The sequence below is a fragment of the Protopterus annectens genome, chromosome 4.part1, assembly GCF_019279795.1.
Source record: "Protopterus annectens isolate FY-2018-M chromosome 4.part1, PAN1.0, whole genome shotgun sequence".
In the NCBI taxonomy this organism is placed as follows: domain Eukaryota; kingdom Metazoa; phylum Chordata; order Ceratodontiformes; family Protopteridae; genus Protopterus; species Protopterus annectens.
In genome coordinates, this window is record NC_056734.1 from 373,968,877 (window position 1) to 373,983,215 (window position 14,339).

At 39.2% G+C, this 14,339-nt stretch overlaps 1 protein-coding gene across 1 annotated transcript in view; it reads right to left on the reverse strand.

The window, feature by feature from the left end:
- Positions 1-14,339, reverse strand: part of AP2M1 (adaptor related protein complex 2 subunit mu 1) — a 1,300,958-nt gene that overhangs the window by 726,320 nt on the left and 560,299 nt on the right. The window contains exon 13 of the mRNA XM_044070763.1: positions 8,137-8,256. Within this exon, the coding sequence (XP_043926698.1) occupies positions 8,137-8,256 (120 nt within the window). The remainder of the gene's footprint in view (positions 1-8,136; positions 8,257-14,339) is intronic.

Consider the following 14,339-nt stretch of genomic DNA (forward strand, 5'->3'; position numbering starts at 1 on the left):
CTTGACTGTGGCAGAGAAGTTCAGAGGTCTGTGCATGCGAAAGTCATGGTTATGGCCCACTCATTTTGGTCCCAGGGTGTGATGTCTCACGCACCTCATACAAAAGCTTAGCCTGGCTGCTGCAACAGCCAGACATTTGGGTCGCCTGAGGCGGAGGATCCCACATGTGAGAATACTGCAACATGAAAATAGAAGGACATACAATATTACAAGTCTTTGTAATAAATGGAGCTTCAAAAGTCCCTACACATTAGTCACTGAAAGCACAGAAGTGCAAATGCATTGCACCTTTGAAAGACTATTAGCACTGGCACACAGAGGTTCCAAAAACATCAACCAACAGCTCTAAAAGCTGGTAGGCAATTCACTCTTGACACTTTGTGGCAATGCAAATTGTGTTGTACCTTAAGCAAGGATGTCAAACTTCTCTAATGCAAATATATGGTGGATATTGTGTTACAGTGGGAGGCTCGATAATCGTGAACATCTGATTACAAAAGTATCTGTCTGCCAGTTTGAGTGTAAATCACCATGCTAAATGTATTTGACTATTTCACAAAGTTCTCATGCAAAATAACCCAACCGCAGATTAACTTAACAGGACACAAACTTAAGATATTGTTCAAAACATAGACCAAAGAAACAACCTTGGAAGTCGTCAAAAACACACACACAAAATATTATAATAAGCATGGTCAAAAATTGTGAGAACTGTTACAGTCTTACATTATCTTTCACAAGGGGTAAAAGTTTTCCTTGTATATGAAATTACCGTATACTCTTTAGTGTACATCTAAACTTGCATTTTACAGAAATTTGAAAAAAATTACAAAGCCAGCATTTGTCAGAAATTTGAAAACAAAACCCTACAAAGCCACCATTTGAACAACTAGAAAGATTTTGAAAAACTAAACTTCCACAGTAGCTTGTTTATTGGAAACCAAAATGAGGAATTCTAGTGACAAAGATGATAAAGTAAATGGATTTTAAAAAAAAGTTAAAAATCACCAAAACAGCATCCAGGACACAGGTGAACAAAGTTTGTCTTCCAGAGTACAGGGAAAGAACACACTAAATTCCAAAAGGTTTACTCACTGGAAAATTAGCTACTTGTCATGCAGACTATTAGGCTCTCTTAGCTCAAAAAAAAAATATTTATGCCAAGCTCTCAATGGAAAGAGAAGATGCTGCTGTAGTACAGTGGGGGAAAAAAAATCACAGCAAAACTTGAATCTTTTGTTTAAACTATACATACATGATTAGTACAGAAGAACCACCGCTGTGTACACATCGCTCACCACGAACATTACTTTCCAGGCAAGAGCACTGCTGCAGTACAATTCACCACATATAGAATTATGCTCTAACGAGGCAACTGTGTAACCAGTCTGACTTCCACAGCTTTTCCCTATAAAAGGCCACTATCCTCATGCTACAGTGTATATAAAAGGAAGAAGCTCAAACTATTTTTTCAGTTCTTTGTTGCATATTTATATATACACTAACTGCAATTTAAAGGGGTCACCAACAAATGTGCTTCTGATCTTAACATAGCAGTCTGATAACTATGTCCTGCTCTAATGGTGAAGCCTTGTCAAAGGAATCCTGAAACACTGAGGACAGTTAGCAGAAAGCCTTCAGGACAACTGCTGCAGTAATGGAGGGTAGAACTACAGCTTGGAAAAAAAACCAGGTAGCACACTGCCTTTTCCCCTGTATGACAGGCCCCACAACCCTGTGTCCAGAAAGTACAGTTGTGTACACTTACCATAAATGTAGATGTTAGTGTATTCACTGTTGCAGTCATTACATTTGGGTAATCTGCTGGCAGGTTACCCTCAGTCAACCTGAAAAAAAGTCTTGGGTCCTGCGTAGGTTGCTGTCCCTTCTTCCATGATGTGGGTGAGTAACCAGGACTGCAACAGTGATGAACACTTGCGCAGAATTTGTCCAATTGATAGTTCTGGGGTGAGGCAAAAAGATCCAAGTCTGGGCTCCCCCATTTGCGTGTCAACATGTTGAAAACGTGTGGTTCCAGTTTCCATTCTTGTGGGTCCATAAGATTTCTGCTTAGTTCGTCTGCCAAAGTACTTGGCTTTCCTGACAGGAACTGAGCTTGTAGATGTATCTGACAAGTCAAGGCCGTGTTCCACAATGCCATGGCTAGTCTGCAAAGGGGGTAGGAATGTGTACCCCTCCTGCTCGTTTATGTACCACAACTGTGTAATTGTCTGTCTATCATTAGTTGTCCTGGATGAAGGTAATCCTTGAAGGCTGTCAGAGCATTCTGTACAGCTAGCATCTCTTTCTGAATGATATGTAGGTGCATTTGATTTGGGCTCCATTTGCCCTGAATGCACTTTCCTGCCAGATGAGCCCCCAAGCATAGTCTGATGCATCTGTAGTTAGGGTTTGGGCGGCAGGGAGTGGAATGGATGACAGTCCCTTGTTTTGGTGGCAGGCTTCTGCCCACCATAGGAACTCTAGTTGCAGGCAAGGTATAATATTAGCAATAACCCACGCCTGGGTGTGGGTAATGCTGGATTTACCCACGGTTGGCGTGGTTTGGTCCAGAGGGCGAAGCCCGAGGGACCAAACAAAGACAACCGTGGGTAAATCCAGCATTACTCACACCCAGAAGTGGTTATTGTATATTAATGACATTATTTAAGAAAAGAAATAATTACTTTTCTTAAATAATGGCATTGTATAATGCCTCTTTGCTGCCCTTCCGCAGCTGTCTGGTGTTCCGCGGCAGTTCTGATGTACTGCGCATGCCTACGCAGTACATCAGAGCTGTGGGCAAAAGCAACGGAGAACGCAAGATCTCCGCTGCTTTTTACTGTCTCGCTATGTTAACAGACTTTTTCCGTTAGTATAAAACTGTGTTAGTATAAAACACTGTCTCGCTATGTTAAAAGAGTTTAACATAGCGACACAGATTTTAAAAAAGCAACGGAGATCTCCGTTGCTTATTTTAAAGCTGTCTCGCTATGTTAAACTCATTTAACATAGCGAGACAGGTTTAAAAAAAAAAGCAACGGAGATCGCAAGATCTCCGTTGCTTACTAATGTCGCTATGTTAAAGGAGTTTAACATAGCGAGACAGCTTTAAAAAAAGCAACGGAGATCTCCGTTGCTTTTTTAAAATCTGTGTCGCTATGTTAAACTCTTTTAACATAGCGAGATTATGTATACTAACGGAAAAAGTCCGGCGACGGACCTTTTTCCGTTAGTATATTGAGGGATTTACAACGGGCACGCTGGTTGGGCTGGCCAATCAGCGTGCACGTTTTAGAGTAGGCATTGTATAATAGGAATCATTGTTTCCAGGCTATGATAATGTTAGCTCCATAAACTTTTTAAGTACCACTGATGTTTCCTCATATGCAGTCTTGCATATGGGATTAGAAGAAAGCAGGATGCCATGAACCCAAAGGCCTGCAGAATTTGCCTTGCAGATAGCAGGGTTCTTGTGGCAACCTGTTTTGAAGTAACTCACCAGTTGAATTTGCTTTTCTGGTGTAAGTTAAGTCATCTGGGCAGTTGTATTCAAGCTTGCACCCAGGAATGTAATTGTTTGAGAGGGTACCAGTTGTGACTTCTTTTCATTTATGGTGTACCCCAGACAAGTCAGAACCCTTTTTACAAATGCCAGATGCTTTAGAAGAATGTCCTTGTTTTCCGCCTGAATTAGACAATCGTCCAGGTATGGATACATTTGAATATTTCTTTGCCTGCAAAATGCAATTACTGGAGCCAGGCACTTTGTGAAGACCCTGGGCGCAGTAGATAAGCCAAAGGGCAGTGCAGAGAAGTGGTAATGCAAGTAACCTGCTTTGAAGCAGAGGTATCTTCTGCAAGATTCCCTGACTGGGATAAGCAGGTAAGCCTCTTAAATGTAGAGTTACCAACCAAGCATCTTTGCCTAGCATAGGTAGTAACTGCTGAAGAGTCAGCATCTTGAATTTTGGAATGTCCAGAAATGTATTTAGATTGGATAAGTACAGAATTGGATGCCATGATTTGTCTTTTCTGGGTACCAGGAAAAGTCTAGAAAAGAAACCTCGTCCCTTTTTCTCTTCTGGTACTGGTTGAATAGCCCCCATATTCATGAGGGACAGAACTTGTTTTTGGGCCTCTGCCCACTGATTTGGGGGCAGATCTGGCCATCCGTTTGGGATTGGCAACGTGGAAATGAAAACTGTACCCCTGGGATACTGTATTTAAAACCCATTTGTCCTGGGTAATCAGTTGCGTGCATGAAGTGCCAGTTTTCCCCCCAAAGGGGCGGCTAAAAGATAAGTGTTTGGTGATTGTAGAGGAAAGTCATTGAGACTGTACCATAGGGAAGTGCCTTGTTGCTTCCAGATTTGGAGGTGGAGTTCCTTGTGACTGAAACCTGGAACCTTTGGAATGTCTGGATTTGACTTGAGTGGCTCTCGAGGGAACTGGAAAGGACCAGTTCTTAGTAGGCCAGTGCCTACTAAATCTGGGAGGCTGCACTTGTAAGAAATCTTGTACAGTTTGCATAGATTTAGCTTCATCTTCCATCTTTTTAAAAACTTCTTCAGCCTTATTACCAAAGAGATGGTCCTGTTGTAAAGGAGCATCTAACAATTTTGCTTTAACATGGTCAGGCAGATTTTGCTCTTTGAACCAAGCATGCCTTCCTAGCACAGATTCAGTTACAGCAGCCCTGCAAGAGGCCTCCAAGGAATCAAAACCACATTGCAAAGTAGGTTTTCCAACTTGTTCAGCTGAATGTGATAAATCCTGCAAATCTTTATTTTCCACACAGTCAGAGATTAACAATTTTCTGTTTAAGTAGTCCCATGACATGCGGTTGATATTTAAGCATATGAAATTGACAGTTTAAAGCCCCGATTGCCAAGGTTGCAGATGTGTAAACCTTACCCCATCTATCCAGCGCCCTGGAATCTCCATCAGAAGGGGTAGGATTTTTAGCAGTAGAGGCCTTAACGCCCTTGGGACCCTGAGAAATGGTTTCAGGATCAGCAGTAGGGTTTTTGAAAAGGAATTTGTGGGAGTCAGGAACCCTGTAGTATCTGTCTGGCTTACTAGGAGCTGGAGGCAGAGAATCAGGAGTCATACTAGAGTCTCAAAAATCATCAACAAGGTCTAAAACAGGAGGTATAGCCAAAGGCCTATGCTGAGGAAGAAGAAAATCCCCAGTCTCTTTTTAGATTCAGAGAAATCCTGACTTTCCCAGTGGAAATGTTCCCTTAAGGTATGTAAAGTTTCTCCAAAAGAGAAATCCTCAGGGGGAGAAGCAGAAGGGATAGAATCTTCTGCATCAGAGTCCTCATAAGTAGGTATAGATAAATCCTGTTCAGTAGAAGAATCATAAAAAATAGAATCCTGATCTGAAGATTCATAGCCAGTGCCTTGCCTAGGCCCTCTTAGCAGGAGGGGGTTGGCTACCCCTGATCAAGGTAATTAAATCTTCAGCCATTTTGATCATTTTTTAGGCATTGGGGCCTACACATGAGGCCCAAGCATAATTTTTTTTAGACACAGAAGTAGATTTTGGCCTTAGTTTTGAAGATGGCGTCGGTTTAATATACAAATTTTTAGGCCTGAAAACACCCTCAGAAGCCAGTGCCTGCACAGCGGCTCCGGACCCATCCAAGGTAGAGACATCCGCGGGTTCAATACTTAAACCATCCCGCGCAATACCGGACTCCAAATGGGTCTCAGTAGAGGCCTGCTAATCAAAAGTAGCGGGTATCAGGGGTTGCGAAAGCGCCTCATTGAACACCGGCGAACTAGCGACTGGCTTAGGTGAAGCATAGTCAGTTTTGTACCTCGACGGTCTGTCTTTTTTTTGCATTTTTTAGGTATTCCGGTAGTTGGATTGCTAACAGATGTCATTTCTGGATAGGTAAATCGTGAACCAAAATATTTAGAAGCAAAAATATACAGAAGTTTAATAGTGCATTGATTAAATTTAGCACAAAACCGATAGCAAGGTACGTTATGATCAGGGCCTAGGCAAGGAATACAGTACAAATGAAAATCCTTATGAGGTACTTGCTTCCACAAAAGTAATGCAATTATTAACTTTTACCGACATCAGTAAGTAGCAAGAAAAAGTCTCCCCAATGGGGTACTTAGCTTTTAGTTGAAGACTTCGTTTCTGAAACTCAAAAACCAAAATTTGAGGGGTCGGTAAACCCGCACTTGCGAATTGCTTCTGCTTCGGGCACCACGCGGCAAGAAAGAATGATGTAATGGCATCGGCTGCATGTTTTATACCCATGACGACCTGACGTCATGGAAGGGACAGCAACTGATACAGGACCCAAGACTTTGTTAATCAGGCTGACTGAGGGCAACCTGCCAGCAGATTACCCAAATGTAATGACTGCAACAGTGAAACACGAAGAACATCGGCGTATGGGCCAAAGAACAAAGTGTGAGAAGTGAATCTGGGTTTCTGTGACATCTGTGAAATCTCAAGAGTAGTGAAATACTATATTTTGCAGTTCATGGCAACCTTCAGCTTCCTTTAGGATTTTGTCCATCTCAGGCAATTGACCAGGTATGGGAAAATATGAATGTCCTAAAGCTTCATGTGAAAGAAATACTAAAGATAAGTATACTGTAAATACTCTGGAAGAAGTGGAAAGTCCAAAGGACAGTGAAATAACATGCTTTGACCCTGGCAGAAACATGAACTTTTTGCATTTACTATAAATGGGAACAGGTGCACAGCTTTCATGCCTCAAGTTACCATAGCAGCCTCTGGAAACAACTGACAAGAAGGAACTAAATGTCAGACATACATTTCTTTGCCACCATGACTTGTTCAAATTTTAAAGGTCCAAAATCAGTCTCAAAGGCTCATTTTTGTCTTGTTAATATAAACAGCAAGGAATAGAAACCTTGTTCTCAGTACTGTGGAGAGAACTCGAGACTTAATGTTGACATGTTTCAAGATTGGATCAACTAGCAACAATTAGTTTGGGGTATAGGAGGCACTTTCATGAAGGGAAGAACTGTCAAACTCTGTGGAATCAATGACAAAAAATGCAATCATCCAAAGGACTGTAGACAGCTCAGACTATTGATATTACAAGAGGGTATATGTCAGCCTCTCCCATAAGTCAGGATGGGATCAGAAATGGGAGGTGCAGTCCTGGTTATGTGAAGTACCTCTGCCCTTGTGAAACTTGTCCAACCTCGTGCTTGCTGCCTCTCCAATGGCTGCTCTCAAATGCCACCTTCTGTTTAAGCAGTTTGGCATAAAAGTATGTAAAAAAAAAATTGTTACTGCTCAGTCTGAAAATTCCTGCTGTCTTTTGTCAGGGAAAAGTTAAGGGGCCATTTAACTAGACGTTTTGAATTTCCCTTGTAGCTTTTTTCCTCTAAACATTTCTTATACCGGAGCACAGAGCATAGAATCCTCTCAAGAGACATGATCACTACTGCCCCCTTGTCCTTGGGCAAGGGCAGTATCCTTATCTATGCACACCATTTGATAACAGTATCATGGGCACTACTGAATTTTATTGCCTGCTTTGTGACACTGACTACCATTTGCAGAAATTAAAGGATACAGTTTATATTCAGCAACTGAATCTACTTTGGACATACCATCCCTGCTTATTAAATAAACTCAGAGCTACAGTAAGTATCTGGCAGTTAAATGCCCCAAATTACCAAGGTGGCAAAGCTGCAGAACTTCTTGCTAAAACTGTCTACAACACAACTTCATTGCTGGGCAGGGTGTAAGACATCAGCTTAATGATCCACTAAACTAAAAAAAAAAAAAAATCTCCAGACTGCATATCTAGTAGTTTCCAACACAATAAAAAGTACGAAAAGCAGAAAAAGTCCCACACTTACACTTCTGGCAGTCACCTTGGATGACACTCTTATATCAGACTTACAGAATTATATCCCAGGTGATCATCTCTATGTGAAGACTCATCTGTGAAGTACTTGCCTGTGATTTTACAATGCAACTGACTAGGGTGGTGATAGAATATCTTGAAATCAGAACACAAAAAAACTGTAGGAAGCCAACCTGGTGATGGATGCTCATGAGAACGTGTTGCAAAAGGTACATTTCAATATTTAATTTGCAGTTCTGAAATGAACAGTACTGACCTCATAAGTTCAAACTCTCCATCAGGTGGGATAAAGCTAATACTTCTTTCAGAGTCGAACTTGCTGAGCCTCACGCATTGGTGAAATGTACAATCATCGATTGCAATTGACTGCTTTCCACTGCAAAAAAAAACCAAGGAAATATTTGATCAAACAAGTTATAATATGTAGACTTACTGTAATAGCCTTGTAAGAAAGCCAGTGTATAATGTACTACACCAGCAATCAGTGAGCGTGCAATACATTTAACAGTAAGGCATCATCCAGGTGTGAACATCAGTAAAAGGTGAACACTGGCCAGTCTACATAAACTAGGTGCAATATTCCCACTGCAGTACTGCGGATTTTCAATAAGGATAACCATTCACATTCAAAAGAAGCCAAAACATTGTATAAATTAATTATATTCCATTTAATGCTCACAGCCAGGTTAAGTATTTCAGCAGCATCAAGGTCTACAGCATACATAAGTCAAAAAAGAAAAATAATCAACAACCAAAATAAAAAGAGAATACGATTTGTGCAACGATGATTAGGAAAATTTAAGTAGTGATGGTAGTCAAGAAGAGACTGAAAAGCTGTCTTTGGACATTGCAAAGGGGAAAATATTTTCCCCCAAAAAAGTACGAGTTAATAGTTGGTTACATGTAAAAGTGCAAGAGGCACAGCATCCTACATGTGGATTATGCATAGCAATTTTACCAAATGTGGTTTAAAACAGTCAAATTTATTCAGACTGCATTTGGGAGAGGGCTTTCGCTGAATCAGTCTACACTTATAAACCCAATGACTACACTGTGTAGCAATATTTTCTGTCAGCATTTAGATGACCGTATTTAGCTGTTTAGTAGAATCACTGCTGTGGCTTGTGCTATACTATTTAATTTACAGAGCTGCAACAGCCCTATTAGCTCCATGTACAATATAAAAGTTATGTTGTATTAATTTTACTTATTAGCATTTGTTGCACAGGAAAAGTTTGACTGGGCAAAAATACCCCTTTCAAGTGAAGGTGGGGGGAAACTTCCACAGTGATAATAAAAATGCTATTACATATTTATAACCAAAAGAAATGGACATTAAAAATACTAGAAAAAAATAACAGTATCCAGTATTTGAGGAATATTACATGCAGTTATATATATGATACAGCAGGCAGGTGAGAAGGAAGCATTAAGGGAAACACAGTAGAAAAGTAAGCAGTAGATAAGTGTGAAGGGTGGGTGGGGGGGTGACAAAGAAAAAATAAAGGTGAAATAAGGAAATGAGAAACAAGGTAGTTCACATGCTGGTGATGGTGGGGGACTGTGATGAATAGGTAGGATTTCAGCAAGAATTTAAAATTAGGTGCTTTTATAGTTTCACAAAGTGAGACATCCAGAGTCTGGATTTGGTGGAGGAAAAAATGACATCACCAAGGGAACTGATACAGGGGTTTAATGTAGTGAGGAATTTGCCAGCTGACCTGAGCATTCTTGGGAGTGAGTATCAGGACTGGAGAACAGTTAGCGAGGGACAGGTGTCAGGATAATGAAAAACATTTTGTGCATGTTTTAGTTAAGTGTAAGGACGTTGGGGAATTCTAGCAATGTTTTTTTTTAGTATAGCAAAAGGATGAGTTTATGATGGTAGGGTGGAAACAAATTTGGAACTTTTATGCTAGCCCTGCTCAAGCTTTAAAAGTAGTGAGCTGTGGAGACTGATGAAGATAGAAAAAGACACACCAAGCTGGGGTAAGGAGGAGTGGAACCCCAGGTTTTCTAGCAGAATTAATCTATACAGCTAACCATTTTTGATGAGCTTTTTTTTTTTTTTTTTTTTGTTTATTACATCCCGTATGCAGTGGTCAAACCTCTGATAGTCTACTGTGAGAGCCAGACAAGTCTGGTATGGGAGATGGTGTCAATAGGAGTGCTGTTAGTGGATGCAATGGAAAATGCATTGGGGGGGCATGCTATAATTTAGGAGTAAATAACAAAAGTTAATTTCTTTTGGCAAGGAGAACCAGATTAATTTTTTTAAACTAGGATTTGACCAAGGAGAAATACAACTGGATCCAAGAGAGAAACTGCTAGAGTGGTCTGAATGAGCAGATTGTGGTAGAATCTGCATACTGGATAATAGAAGAGTTATTAATGATTCCCCTTCCATTCCAAAAAAGATGTTAATAAAGTAGGGGACCTAAGATGGACTCCTGGTGAACTCCAATAGATTGGGTAGGAATTAGGAGACAATTTATGACCCTTTGACACTGCATTCTATTTAAGAGGTAAGAAGAATCATAGTTATACGAGTTGCAGTAGGAGCTTGTGATTAATAGTATCAAAGTCTTTTGATAGATTAAAGAAGACAGCTGGTACTAAAGAGATATTTTTAGCCTGATGGACAGTGTTAAGGAATGATAATGTAGTGTCACTTCTGTATGAGGGGAAGAAACAGTACTGGACTGGAGATAGCAGGTGGCTTCACACACAGTAATGCAGAACATGGCTATGTATTCATTTGTTGAAGGATCTTAGAGAGAGGGGATAAATATGGCTACAGGTTCATAGTGAATGCACATCCTTTGTGGGCAGGAAGAATGCTGGCTAGTTTTCAGCAATGGCGGCAATGCATTTCTTGAATGGATCTCTTTATTGGTATGGAAATTGCCTAGGCAATGGAATCAGCAGCTTGTATGAGGTATTCAGTGAGAAGGTTGTTTGAACCAGTATGCTTGTCTTACGTTTGGAAAAGACAGGTCTTGACTTTGGTAGTGGGACTGTGCTGAAGTAAGAAGTGGAGTTGTTAGTTTGGAGCGTGGTTAGCAGTGGAATTTGAGATTATGACGCGAGAGCTGTTACAGATTAGATGAAGTGCGACTTAAAAGCATACACCATACTACAATATAAAAGTTCGGGAAGGGATTGGGTTGAGAAGGTTTGCCTGGTTTTAGGAGTTGCAATATTGCAGAAAAAAATAACTTTTCTGAACTCTGGAAAATTTTTGAAGGAGGTTGTTTTATCATAAAGGACTTGGGCTCTAGTTGTTTCTTAGAGACCTATGTTTGGAAGGAAGAGGTGTTTTTTATGTATGGAAGGAAGAGGTGGTTTTATTTGTAACCAAACAATGTAGAAAATTAGAAAAAACACACCAAACAGCCAGTATATCGCAGCAAAAATCTCCTTTATCTCCACAAGACCTGGTACCTCGGCATTTCGCCTTCAATGGGTCACAATTCATTACAAAACAGTAACAGTCTTTATACACATCAATTGCATCAATTATTCTATTAATTATACAATTAAATTCAAAAAATGGAGGGAAAAATTTAAAGAAACATATTATTATTTTTAAATGCATGTTCTAAGAGAGAATATCTCAATATTTTTACTACAAAATTACTTAAAATTATTATGAAACTTTATATATGTATGTATGTATTTATGACAACATATATTTTTAAATAATTTATAATGTATTTCATGATATGATTTTCATAACATAATTTTTACATATTGTGAAATATAATGTAATGTGAATATTGTAATTATATTCAATATATTCAATGATTAATTAATTCGTCAGATACCTAATTCTAAGTTTAAACCAAAAGACCTTAATGTATTAAACTTCAAAATCATCCTTGTTTCAAGTTCTAATAATTTGTCACAAATGTTGTCACCCCTAGTGCAATGAGGCTTGCCTAATATACTAAATTTTAAACAATCTGCTTTTCCCTCATGTATCTCAAAGAAGTGCTTAGCAACTGGACTAGATAAATTTAAATTTTTAATGTCTCTTAAGTGTTCTAAGATTCTTACTCTTACCATTCTTTTTGTTTGCCCAATGTACCACATATTATTACAATTACACCCTAGTAAGTACACAACACCAATGGATCTGCAATTGAAATAATGCATAGGGTTATGATTAATATTATTAATAGATCTAACATTAATAATTCTGTCACATATACTACAGGAATTGCATCTAAATGAGCCCACATTAACAACATGGTCAGTTCTTTTTATAGAAAGATTATTATTTAATATTTCTTTTAAATTCTTTCCCTTTTTATATGAAAAAGTGATTTTACGTGGAAAAAGCTCACCTATGAGCTCATCCTCACTAACCAAATACCAGAATCTTTTTATTAAAGAAACAAATATTTCAGAAAAAGCTGTGTATTTGGTTACAAAAAATATATTTTCCACATCACTATCTCTTTCAACCAACCCTGAAAATTGCTTATAAGACTTCCTAAAGCTTCCATGCTTGTTCATGACACCATTCATGTTATCCAATAGTAATTTTTTATCATAACCCCTTTTGTATAATCTCAAAAATACCTCATTTAATTCATGATTTAGTTCAGATTCCATACTGGTATGCTGATGTATTCGTTTGAATTCACCATAGGGCAAAGCTTTTAATAAATGGGGAGGATGCATGCTCGTTGCATGCAAAAACATGTTTACTGAAGTGTCCTTTCTAGAAGGTCTAAATTCAATGATGTTATTATTTATAAATAAGGTTAGGTCCAAAAAATTAATTTGATTTCGACTGACCTCATAAGAAAAAGAAAGATTATGTTCATTAGCACTCAATGATTAAAAAAATTCACAAAATTCATAAATGTCCCCTTTGCATATGAAAATCAGGTCATCAATAAACCGTTTGTATAAGATAACCTTATGTTGAAAAAATAATGTTGGATATATAAACTTTTTCTCAAAAGAGTCCATGTATATCACAGCATAATTGGGAGCATAAGCAGCTCCCATTGCTGTTCCCTTTGTTTGTAAAAAGTATTCACCATTGAATGTAAAATAATTATGGGTCAAACAAAATTCTAAGAGAGAAATCAAAAAGTTAGTCCTAGAGGTGGTTTTATTTGGTTTCTAGGCATTCCAACCTTGTCACATTATCCCATGAGCTGTTTTTCTGTAACAAAAACCATGGGGCAGGGTTAGACTCAACAAATTTCCTTCTAATGGGAATTTGCTCATTTAGTATATTTGGGTCTGCTGTGGACCTGAAGAGTCCATGGAAAAAAAAAAGTCTTGAGACAATGGATGCTGAACTACCAGATGGCTCACAATTCCTCCTCTGACTGGACCAGAAGCAAACAGTTGTCTAGGTAAGGGTAAATGTGTACGACATCAGTCATCAGGAATACCATAAAAAAAGCCTGGCATTTTGTGAAAATCCTGAGGGAAAAAAAACCGTCACGGGCAAGGAAGTAAACTGGAAACAAAAGTGTCAATGCCTCAACAAGTAGTACCACTCATTTTCAGATGATACATGAAACTGAGATCCCACCTACCTGAGCTGTTGGATTCTTTGACAGGTGTAAGAGGCCATGGCACCTGCATTAGAAATACTGTGAAAACGTTTCCCTGGTATACTGGCCAAATTTTCCCTGTGTACAAACATTACCACGGGTCTCTACTAAAAAGAGAGCACTTGACTAACTCATTAAAAAAGTATATTCCTTGGTAACTGGAATATGATTTAGACTGAATAGGTATGATTTGGAGTGCCAATAAAAGAAGGGAATGTAGCATAAACATTCTCAACTTTGGGGCTTTAACCATGCTTAATTTTTAAAGGTTCAGTTTTGATAGACCTAGAGTAAAACCTCTATGGCCTATCCACTTTTGAAACCAGAAAGATTCTGATGTAGACCCAGTCTACTGTTCTACCTGAGGACCAACTCTGACACCCTCCAAGTCAAGAACACCTACAAAGGGGCCAAGGCCAACTCCGTAGAGGGGGATCTGAACTTTTTGTTTCATATTCTGATGTGGTGTAATCTACCCCTCATTTGAGGCAAACTACCTGATCCTGAAGGTTAAATGACATCCTAGAAAGTACAGTTGTGTACACTTACCATACATGTAGATGTTAGAGTGCAATCACTGTTAAAGTCATCACTTGTGGGTCATCTCTGCTGGGTAGCCCTGGGCCAGCCCGAATACCAGAGTAAAGGGTTTCCCCTCCTGCATTGGCAGTCTGGTGTCTGAAGCGGACGTCAGGTCGCCAGGGCTATAAAATGAGGCAGTCAAGAGCCCCCAAGAAAGAAAAAAAAAGGGGGATAGTGGGAGGGAAACAAGACTGCAACAGTGAATACACTCAACAATCTGCATTTATGGTAAGTGTAGACAACTGTACTATGATCTTAGTGTTTTCACTGTTGCAGTCATCACTTGTGGTAAGAT